Source organism: Lytechinus variegatus, chromosome 11, assembly GCF_018143015.1.
Source record: "Lytechinus variegatus isolate NC3 chromosome 11, Lvar_3.0, whole genome shotgun sequence".
Lineage (NCBI taxonomy): Eukaryota > Metazoa > Echinodermata > Echinoidea > Temnopleuroida > Toxopneustidae > Lytechinus > Lytechinus variegatus.
Window position 1 is genome coordinate 4,194,201 of NC_054750.1, and position 12,196 is coordinate 4,206,396.

Sequence of the window (12,196 nt, forward strand, 5' to 3'; positions counted from 1 at the left end):
ATGACAAAGCAGTATTTGTCGACCATCGGTGAAAAAAAAACAGTTTCAACCGTGACTCTGGACAAACGACATATTTTCAATTTTTCGTCTGCTCCGAATCTTAGGACGATCTGCTGTCCCGGTTCACCAATTTTCGACAAAGACCTCTCAGCGTTCGTCATGATTTGACTGGCGTTTTCAGTGTATCTGCTATGTTCTATAACCCGTCTCTGTTGCAGTTGCGATAACTCGCTATTTCTGCTAATGAGATTATTGATTCGTGACGAAAGGATATGAATGAGAATCCGAACTTACTTTTCAAAGAAATCCACGACTTTCCAACTACAATATTGAGTTACCTATCAGAAGGACATGGCCAGCAAATTTGTTCTATGATCTGCTCTGTCTTTTTTTTTCTCTCTCTCTCTGACTTTCGTCTATCTTTTGCTCTCTCGTTGCCTCTCTCCCCCACTTGCTCCATGCATTTTTAGTATTGCAGATTATACCTCAAATACGCCCAAACAACGATGACTACGGAACCGGAGGACTGGGGCTTCAGCCCCTGCCCCTACTTTTTTCAGTAACGAAATACAAAAAGATGACGATGTCTATAAATTTGTTATTTTCAAAAATCGTTCCGCAGTCTCTGGAAACATCCCATTCTTTCGCATATCAATAGAAACAAATGTGTTTCTTTCTTTGCATCAAGATAATGAATCAAATCAATAGCTCTTTGCATATTAATGTTAATACATATCACAATATTCTCTCATATTTCTTCCCCAGGTTCGGTGGTAGCGGGAGTGGTCGGCCTAAAGATGCCTCGATATTGTCTCTTTGGAGACACCGTAAATACAGCCTCTCGGATGGAATCAACAGGAGAAGGTAACGAAATTTCAAAGCAAAATCGCGCCAGGAATCCACATCATGCCGCGGATAATTTACCGATATCGATGTCAAGAGGTCATAGCTATTTGGATGATAGGCTCTGACAACAAAACAAATCTGGGTCCTGTTGTACAAAAGAGTTACGTTTGATCCGATCAATCGCAACTATGGACGGCCAGCAACGTCAACATCTATTATGCATGTTTGTTCAAAATATTTTCTAGCTGTGATTTATATTCATGCATTCATTGTTTTCTTGAAAATTCACTGCGCTTCTCTTTGCATGAAAAGACATTGTGCAAATATTTCGTAGAAAAAATTATGACACTGATGGATTTCCATATAGAGTTACGATTGAGCGGATCAGTCATAACTCTTTGCACAACAGAGCCCTGAAGTAAATACATATGAATGATTGTCCTCACTTACCATTCGTAACGATCTTGACCCCTCAAATGACCTTCACGTCCACATCTGTATGTTATCTATCCATTATAAATCCCATCACAAAAAAAATCAATCCTTGATACTCCAAGAAGCAGCTCTTCGAAATTAAACTGGGATCCTTCCATGGGCATAACACGGCGATGATAACGGCAGTGTGGCCGTAATCCAGATAGCAAACCGTACACAGGGGTTCAAAATGATAAGCAAAATGAAAATGATCTTTTTTATAAAGGATTTTTAAAGTTCGTTGAAGAACATGACGTCATGATCCAAGTCGTGTGAACTACAGAACCAAGCAAGCAAAATGTCAGGTGAAGAAGAGTATTGCATGTCGCTCACGAAAGTAATCATCGCCGAGCGTTTCTCTTGATGTTACCAAGATTAAGGAACACCATATCAATGAGATCCCACTCCTGCCATTTTTTGCCAATTCCATTTTATGCTCATCGCGATGACCATGGGCCTTATGTGTAGACTTGACAGTCACATGCACACGTACAACCTTTATCATGTAAATTGATTTGTACTGTTAATGGTCTATCTAGGGCTCAGCTAAGCTATTTCATTCATCCGTTACGATTCAAATAATGATCGTATTGCTCTAATCTGAATGGACAAGATTTAGAAGCCAGACACCGTGTTCAGATTATCTCCGGAGGGTGTCCCGGTAAGCGGGAGATCTTTCGAAAAAAAATATAGAAAAATCCCCGTCTCCTGTTTTCTTGCCCCCCCCCCCCGGTTCTTCCCCGGGTTCTTGGACGGTTAGGGACATCTCGCAAAACGCAGAGACAATGAAATTCTTCGCCAGGGATAGCAGTCAGCCCAACAAGTACCCCTGAGATTTGGGGGACGTGTGGACGCTCCGTCATTAAAAAAATATATAAATCGCCCCCTGGTTAGCGGGGAACAGTGTGAATGCTAGATGTATGCGCAAAAGAACGTTTGTGTAGTTAGGTATTAGGACAATGGAATACAACAGCATTTCACAGGTGGAGGTGATAGCTCTTGTTTAATCCTTATTAGATGGGTTTTTTTTAAACTAGAAAGACTGGAAAGACTTTAAAAAATATATGCACGTACATCGCCCATGACGTAATCTAAAAGTTGTTTTACATGAATTAGCTAAAATCAGTTTTATTTTTTTATTTGAATAATTACTTGTAAGCGAACTTATGTGTAAGATTCGAATTCGAAAATGTAATTTTATAAATACTTTCTTCAGGATTTTTATTTTGTATGAATTAAAAATGATTTATCAAAACATTTTCTAATCTATGTTATTGTTTTCTGAATTTCTTGTGCATTTATATTCTTTTACTTTTATAATTCAATTTTGTTTCTTTGGAAATCGTCGATGAGATTATTCCAATCATCAACAACAAAATGTGTTGATTTTAACCAGTAAAACTAAGATAATGACTAATGAATTTTAGAAAGAACAAAATTTGCATTTGATTTGTACATGAAATCACGTTTTGAGGAATTGTCGGTCTGACATGCATTTGCATGTTACGCAATTTTGAAACCACATATCCGGGCGGCGTCGCATCTGGGCGTCGCAAAGTTGATCTCAAAAGTGGGGGGGGGGACTTGAAAGAAAAAAAAAATCTTTCGAAAATTATTGAAGTCGATACAAAGCAATTCCCCAAAAGTGGCAGGTTAATCTACAGAGAAGATCTTTTCTTCGTTTCGGAATAATTTTTGACCAAGATAATGCTGACTTGTAATAAAACATCAGTAGCAAGAGCATTGCTTGTCGTGGTCTGTTATGTTTCTATTTTTCTAATAATATAGTGTTTCTATTGCTCCCATTGTACAGCACTAAAAATCCAAGCTAGTGAATTTTGTGTCAATCTATTACAAGAGCTGGGTGGCTACACGTTATCTGAGAGAGGGGAAATGCCGGTGAAGGTAAGTACCAGACCAAAGTATTTTAAATCTCTGTATGAATCCATGGTTCAATTTTGAAATGCTCATCTCAAGTGTCATGGATTTGGTAAAATCAGATAAAAGCAAATAGGGACATTTTGCAGTTGCGGCAGGGACGGGATCTGTAACATAGAAAATGTATTGGATTTGCCTGTCAAATCAGAATGAACAGCTGAGAGGTCTTGGTGTAAAATTGGTAAACCGGGACAGTTGTTTCTTGTAAGATTCTGATCTGATGAAAAATTATATATATGTCATTTTGCAGAGTCCAGGACAAACTGCGGTTTTGATTCACTGATTTTCGACAAAGATTCCTTTGCCATGAAGGGCTTTTGACAATAGATTTTGTATGTTGTAGAATCCGTGCCCGTTGCGATTGCGAGATCTGCCTTATGACGAAGGGGCCCGCCAGTCACTCTTAATATTGTAAACGTGCAAAAGATATTTGCTATTGATCGTCAATCTTTTTCTTGCAACACACCCATTAAGACGCGCATACCCTTAATCGGGAAGAATCTAACCCCATGTTACCTCAGTTTATGTTTAGATCCCCGATGCATTATCTTGTGGAGACTTTATGCATTTGAATTTAATAGCGCCCTCTCTCAGAGGACATAGAAATACGCGTTAACCTGAATTCTCAGAGGTGTGGCGGCTGCAGATCACCTACAAGACAATGGTTTAAGCCTCTAACATGTCTTAGATGGCGGCACGATGACGTCAGTGCAGAAGATCTATTGCAAGAGAACGTTTAGTACGAACATAATAGCTTTACTAAAGGAGACCATTAACTGACTCTCCATCGTCAGTTATTCTCTTTCATTGAGAACGTAATACTTGAAGAACAACATTCTTACTACTACTGTTGGTAAAGCACATTTTTCTAGACGATAACCACGATCAAAAGAACCCTTAAAATAGGGGATTTCCATCCTTCCGTCCTTCGCTTATCCTTTTGTTTGGTGCGAGGGTTGATCCTCTCTGATTGCAGAAGATCATGTCCACATTTTACTAAAAGCTGTTATTGAATATTTAACCTTATCCTTGATTTTCATCCAGGGCAAGGGTGTCATGGTCACGTACTGGGTGGAGGGGAAGACGGAACGAAGAAGCAGCGGCTCAGACGACATCAGAGCAGACGCACAAATCATAGACTTATCGCCTTCGCCGCACCATCACAAGATGGAGGCCGAGGAGGACCAACATGCGCAGCCTCCGACTTACCGACAAGTCACAAAAAACAATTTAACTGCCAATAGTGTCAACAGTGTGTATCTGGACGAGGACGATCCGGCGAATAACAATGTCACGACGCCGTTACGCGGGCCGGAGAACGGCGACGCCATTAACCTGGTGAAACCCGGAGTGAAGAAGCCGAACTCGCCGTCGGGCGGAAACAGGAACAGTCACATATCACTTCCGGGTGAGCTTATAGATTTGACCTCTGAGTGCAATCATGGTTTTGTCGGGGACCCGGAGGAGATGGGTGCATGCGGTGACGATGGCGGAAAAGAAAAGTCTAAATTTGCAGAGGATATCTTGTAGACATAGATAGACATAGAATTTCCGCTATCGGAGTGAGTTTTACTCAAGCAATGAAAAGAATAGAAGTTTGAAAAACAAAAGAATACCTTCAATTTACTTTGTCCTTTTTAGACTGCTGATGAAGTACTTAAGATTAGGTAAAGACTATTATACACCTGATATAATCAAACGGCAATAACATAAGGGTCCTGTAACACATAGTTTAGCGATCATCGTGGAGGAATATCTTCACAATGATTGATTGCCCATAAAGTATGTTAAATCGTGGAAATCAAGCGTCCGTTCAATCGCTAACCTATGCGTTAAGGGAATCTGACGTTATTGGGGTTGTTTATATCATAAGGTATAATCATAATAGTCTTCTTAGAGTTAGAGTATGACTACAATTAGGGATGGATCCAGGATTTTCCAAGTAAAGGGGGGGGGGGATTTTTGTACACGAAAAAAATGTTAAGCAAAAAAAAGTCCTCACTTGCGTATTCATACATATTCAACTATAATTTTTTTATGCCTCTCAAGGGGGGGAGGGCGCTGGAAGTGCCCCTAACTGGATTCGCCACTGAATACCATAAATGGAATATGATTAAAAGGGCCTATTTGAGATTTTTTAACACAGATTTCATGTGCATTTATGGAAAAAAAAAGGAGCATTGAATACCAAAATTGTTATTGTAATTCTGGAAATGCGTTTACAATAAATACTTTTGTTACACGGGAAGATATATCAGAATCGGTACGGGTAGTCTAGTTGTTCAAAAAATTGCAAGTTTGAGAAACGTTTTACGAAACACTCAACTGGATCTGGGGCCTGGGCGATTAGGAAGTCGTAGTAGGGGGGGGAGGGGGCTTTGGGTTTTGATTTGGGTTAGACGGCGTTCCATTGAATTGTGATCAGAGTAATGTTTGTAATATGAATAAAATCTTTGAATCTTGATTACCCATGAGTATAGTCTAACTCTATAATTTCATTTTTCCTAACTTTGATCTAATGTGCAATATCGTGTAATTTATTTCATGGCCTTATTTATATCTTCCCCGTCAGTAATGCTTTTAAATGTATTTTGTCAATACCATTCTACTTAATCAAAAATACTGTAACTAACCTGATCTTTTTCCCTTTTGATAATCTGTCAGATGGTAAAACGACAAAAATAAGTAAGTGCATTGAAGGTTAAGAAATATGTTTTATTTTTATTTGCCCATTTTCGGCATAAAAAATTGTATCAATTTATATCTGTAAATGTGTAGAATCTGGTTGTGTGAGGTGGAAATTCGAGTAGCTCGCACACCTTACCTGGCTAAGTGTATTCCTGCATGTTAATTTTATTTATTTATGATTTTTACACCCCCCACAAATTGCAACTTACTTTAATGAAAGTTAAATTGATTATGCATGTATGAATGACGCTGGTCATTTGATTAAATCTTAATGAGGCTGTGATAAGATTTTACAAAATACCGAGTTTATTTTAAAATGCTTCCTCCCTAAGTCATGAAAATTGCGCATATCTTTAATACGTAAACATCCACTATGATTTCATCTTTCTCATTATTGCACTGATATTTAAAAGGATGCTCAATATCCTTGTAATTATTTCCTTTTGGTATGAAAGTGAACACAAAAGATGTGGGGACAGGAAATGACGTAGAATGCTTCCGTCATAAATGCGTACGAATAACATTGGGAGCAAATTGATTTGTTTTACATAATTAATATGCCATGCTAAGATGATTATCACAATTTTGTGTGTGCGTGTGTGACCAAAAGTTCCATAAGAAATACGATACACGAATACCAGTGATAGCTGTGACATTCACACAATAATTGACATGTTGAAGTTGACGGTTGGTATTCTCCCTTTGGCTTCTTATTTTCATTACATTGGAAGGTAAGTTTTAACAGATTATTTGACATTGTTAAATTAAGCTGTTAAACGAGGTTACAACGAATAAGCAAGGAAAATGTGATCCGCTTATTCGCTAATATTCTCAACTCAAAAAAGTCCACGCCAAGTTTCCAAGAATTCATATCACATTTCATTTTATTTGAATGCAGAATAAAAGAATACTGTCCAATAAAATGTACTGCTGACGGGCATAGGTGCCGTGGCCTGGGATCGAACCCCGGTCTTTCAAAAGTCCAGTTAGGCACCATAGACCATCCGACTACGGCACCTTCATGTTCTCAACATGGCAAAATGTTATTATAATAGCTCATAGAGAGTACCAACCAACATTATCTATGTATCCATAATGCACTTGTGATTTTAGCTCAATCACCACTTTTCCTTTTTTTTATTCCCACTTCGATTTTCACCTTTTTTTTCGTATAGAGACCCACTCCAACAATATTTCTTTGCCAGGTATTATACATGTGATATCTTCTGATAGCTGTCACTGCGAGATCCGGGGAGCGTTTCATGAAAGGACTTGTCAGACGTTTTATCCGGCAGTTACTATGGCAACCCTGCCTCTCGGCCAATCATAATCGAGGAAAGTTGTCAGACCTGGCAACTTGTCGGACGAAAATGTTAATGAAACGCTCCCCAGATGATTCCTGGGCCCCGTCTTACAAAGAGTTGGGATTGATCAAATAAGCCGCAACTATAGAAAGCCAGCAACGTCCACATCTGTTATGCATGTTTCTTCAAAAGATTTTCTAGATTTGCTGTATATTCATAAGTTCATTGTCTTCTTGAAAATTCAACGTGCTTATCTTTGTTTACTGTTTAAAAATCACACTGTGCCAATATCCTGTAAACAAATTACATTGATTGATTGGAAAGATCAATCGCAACTCTTTGTAAGACGGTGTCCTGATCTCCTGTTTTGTCTTGCACACTACGACATATCTTGGAAATCTCTTATTTCCCTTCAACTCGTCATTTCATATAATCAGAAGTGAATAGTTTCTCTCCGTTTCAGCTCTGGATATCTCTTCTCTATGCTTATGTAATCACATGTCAGAACATTCAACATTTCATCTTTTCGAGCTTTATTACTGTCCTGTCGAATCGAACTTTGTTTTCTGTATTTTTGTATAGGTATATGACCTCCATCAAAAGTGAAAAGATGAATAAACTTTGTTTTTAATTAGGGTCATATCTAAACTTAGATATGAAAAGCAAATCCATGTTTGGATTCGTTTCTTTATAAGTCGCGATGGATTCTTGCTTAAATCATGTAATGCAGAATGGATATGTTATTATGGCTTTGCAGTATACAGGTTTTAGTCTTGAGTAGACGATAGTTGATTTATCTTCCTACAATTTGCCTTCTTTCAGATCAGTCTACAACGCACTATCGGTGCTTTTAACATTTCCAATACTTTATAGCACACACACTTTCATATACTCAGTCAATATACTTTTTTTACTATTTGAAATAACGTACGCCGAAGGAGTAAGAAAATCGTCTTAACGCGTTTTAATGAAAGAAACTGAAACATTAAGACTATATGTCAAGAAAGTCAAATGACGCAGCCTCTAGTCGAGTTTAACTTTCTTGGATATTTTGGCACCGTTTTTATTTTGTCTTTAGATGACCTAGTCAAGTTTGATTTAAAAATATCGATTCCACATCCTGCTGACTATATTCCAGTAATAATATTTACAAAAATAAAAGGAAAGCCGGGGATATTAAATTGTGATTTTTTTTCCAGTTTCGACAGGTCTATACGTAATTTCAGTTTGTAATATCAAGGCTACAATATCAAAGTTACTATTATTGATACTTTGCCATACAGTGGCAACTACCATGATAACAGTACCCATCAGTCAATCACAATCAAGGAATCAATTAAAGGTACCATTGGATGGCAAAGTTACCATGGTAACAGTATCAATCAGCCAATCAAAATCAAGGAATCAATGAAAGGTACCATTGGATGGCAAAGTTACCATAATAACAATTTTCTGCAATGGGTCCCGTATCTTTATTTCAAACAGAATATCCATTTTTTAGACAGACGGGTGGACAGGTGTTTTGGTAATTTCGGATAAAATGGGACATAAAAAGAATGACTTGGATAAATCACGATTTTCAAGTTTTTGCATCATTTTTTTTCGTTTGTCTTCAGCAACCTTATTTTTTCCATTTTATTCTTCTACGTCTTCAACATTTAAAGCAATTATTAGATTGAATAATACTTTGATCTTTACTTGAATGGTTAGATGCAAAAATGATATTTATTACCACATGTTTCTCTGTAATTGTAACTTTCTTCGAAGAAGAAAACAAAATGGCAATAAAAATAATAAGATACTAGTAATGTTTTCATGAAAGAACAAGCTATGAGCACGTTTCCTTATTTGTTTTGCTTTTCGTTGTACATGGGTGAACTTCAGATTTTAGCATGAATGTCATATTCATTCTATTCACTTTCATTTCGTCGCATGCTCATGTTCTAATTATTGTGGAATGTCTAACCATAATATCAGTCTTGCATGTTTTGTATAAATTGTAATGAAATTCAGAAAATTATACATACATGAAATTTGACGTGTTTACCATCTTCTATATCAATTACCAAGTCCAATAAGTCCAATTTCCAACCGATGTCTAGTTGTGTAGCATATCATTTTTTATGAGTTATGCTCATATGTTTTCCGTTTCATTCATGAACATTTAACGTCATTTGAACTGAGAATAAGCATTTATCGTGATACATCATGGAGTGAAAAATTGGAGACTCGTTATTTTAATTGAAACATAGCTAAATAGAGGGTCGGGGGAGAAAACATTCTTTTAATCATTAAGCGTCATATCCATGCACGCAGTAACAATTATACTGTGCATGCGGATAATATTAACGCACGTGGTAAACAATTTAAATTATTTTTGGTGTAATTACACTCCAATTCATACTTAACAAATTACATATTTCTAACCATACATCATATTATTCAGACGTTCATGCATGTCCATTTCGTCTTTCATTTTTCCCCTTCTAATAACCTTCCATGTTCAGGTTCTGTAGACGATCAGCAAGATGAGTCGGAGACAGCTTGCCTCATCCGCGAAAGTGTCCTCTAGTGGCGCCAACTCATAATTACCACGTGACCCGACTGGATCAGCCAATGTGAAGCGAGATCAGTACAGGATCGATCAGCTGAGGGCGCTCCCTTCGCTTAACTAATGAGTAGCGTTTAGTTTGTTCGCGAGTTGATTCTAAAGACCAGCTAATAAAAGCCATCATGTATGTGAACGCGATATGAAGGGTAGCAGATTGTAACGCTGTTCATGGTGTTTCAAATGGCTAAATTATGTAAGGACAAAATGAAGAAAATATTATAGTTCTTCACAAGAATGGAAAATGATTAAAAAAATCGGTATAACGGGCGATAAGTAAGGAAGCTGAATTCCTTACGGAAGTCCTGATGCATTTCCAATACTTGTCCTATGCTTAAAATTTGGTAGTTTTGCTAAAAGCTATGCACACACACAAAATATCTATGCGATGAGCACACTGTACATGTATAGTCATTGAATAAAGATAAAACAACTAAGTCTGCCGGTTCAGACTGTATCAACAGAAGAAAAAATGAAGAGATTTCTCCACACGTTGTTGGCCAGTCGTTTAATGCATAAACAGAAGTCGGGCTGCTATGCCGACGCAATCAAAACTAAACAAGGTCGTTGGAAACGCAACGATTACAAATCAGATTGAGTCGGCTTATTACACATGTTAAATTGTCGAATAATGCGATCTGATTGGTAAATAAACAGTTTAGGGTGATATGCTGTGAGAGAACTGATCTCTTTGTGGTCATTCCAGCGACATTCATTGGACACATCGCAACAGAGACGATTCGTCCACTCCACGTCGATTGATTCATTTTAAGCTATTATGGCGTCAGCTTGATTTGCCATACCGTGACATTGGTTCTACTCGAATTCGCTGTTACTTCGGGCACTACATTAAATATATCAGTGATCAATGGCATTACTTGTGTGACTATTTGTGCGGTACCGATTCAAAAGCAGCAACACTACGACGCTACTGAGCCCCCTAAACCGCTATCAGATGATGCCCTGGTCTTGCTGGCGTTTTTAGCATAACGGCAGAAAGGATTTCGAGAGGATTGTTAATTTTTTTTTATCTTCAATATCTATGATATCTAAGAAGTCATACAAACTCGCACAAAAAAAGATATTGATGTAGTTTCTTGTTCACCTTCATGTCACTGCCTTGCCAACATTAGTTCAATCTTTATTATTGCTCATTCACATGCCTCATACACCTATCCGTCCTTCCTTTCGCATTTTATATTGGACAATAATTGTGTTCAATATAAAAGATTTTTTTTTCAAAATGACCTTTCCTCTATCTCGATCTTTTTGTTTATCTCCTCATTTTTTGTTCTTGTTTGCTTTCTCCCAATCCCCTCGTTCTCCCCTCTCTTTTGTTCTCTCTCTCTCATTCTCTCTCTATCTCTTCCTCTGTTCTGTCCATTTCTTTATGTTTGTCTCTTACATTTGCTTTTTCTGCTCTTTCTTCTCACTTTCTCACTTTTTTTTAATTCGGTCCTTAACGACAACAGGCTATAATCTTCAATCATTAAACACATACCCATGAATTAAAAGTTATGAACTCAATCCCCGACTGTGTACTTTTTTTCTTGTATTTTGTGTTTTTTTAATTATTATTATCATCAATATCATTTTATTTTATCTTATTTTTATTTATTATTCTTTAATTTCTTTTAAGGGGGTCGCCTGTGCGAATTTTTTAATTCACTCCAAACGTATCATATTAGTTAAACAATCAACAAGTAAAACCGGTCAAATCGTCACTTAATATGATGATGGATCAAACATCATATATGTAGTTCAGTCTCGATCATTGGACAGAGTTTTAAAAATAAATCCTCAATTACTAACCATCAAAGATTCATGAAAGATCATTTGATTACTTTTGACTGGGAATACACGGCAGATCAATAACAAATTGTGGTGTACGTTGTGGTGGGAATTTATGAAACAGATGTAGTAATTTCTGTTTATGAATAATAAACAACCATGAAAATGTCTTCTGCAACGAAATTGCTTGTGTTGGTTTATGTTTTGCAAAAAGAAAAAAAAATAAGGAAAAATATAGTGTGATGTGATTTTTTTTCTTGAATGCAAATGTCAGACTCATAGATTTGGGTTTGTTAACCTTTACTAATTCAAACCAATGGACCAGTTTACTGATGACACCATATTAAGCCTACTTGTCAATACACGGCTAAAGACATGATTAGATGATCTTCCAACAGAAATAAGTAAGTTGAGTCAGACTGTCCTGTTGTTTTTTTCCCTCGTCATCGCCCCTCACTATACTTTCAAGTCGCCTCGAATAAAATATTTTATTTTATTTTGTTTACAGTTTATCAATTTCCAAAATTCGAGTCGAGCCCCCCCCCCC

At 37.1% G+C, this 12,196-nt stretch overlaps 1 protein-coding gene across 2 annotated transcripts in view; it reads left to right on the forward strand.

Moving 5' to 3' along the window:
* Positions 1-12,196, forward strand: part of LOC121424027 (atrial natriuretic peptide receptor 1-like) — a 34,471-nt gene extending 22,275 nt beyond the window's left edge. The window contains exons 13-17 of one of the 2 annotated variants that reach the window (XM_041619600.1): positions 766-864; positions 3,134-3,225; positions 4,303-4,666; positions 5,923-5,943; positions 9,758-12,196. In XM_041619600.1, the coding sequence (XP_041475534.1) occupies positions 766-864; positions 3,134-3,225; positions 4,303-4,666; positions 5,923-5,943; positions 9,758-9,822 (641 nt within the window). In that variant the 3' untranslated portion in view covers positions 9,823-12,196. The remainder of the gene's footprint in view (positions 1-765; positions 865-3,133; positions 3,226-4,302; positions 4,667-5,922; positions 5,944-9,757) is intronic. The other variant, XM_041619601.1, reaches the window with a different exon arrangement.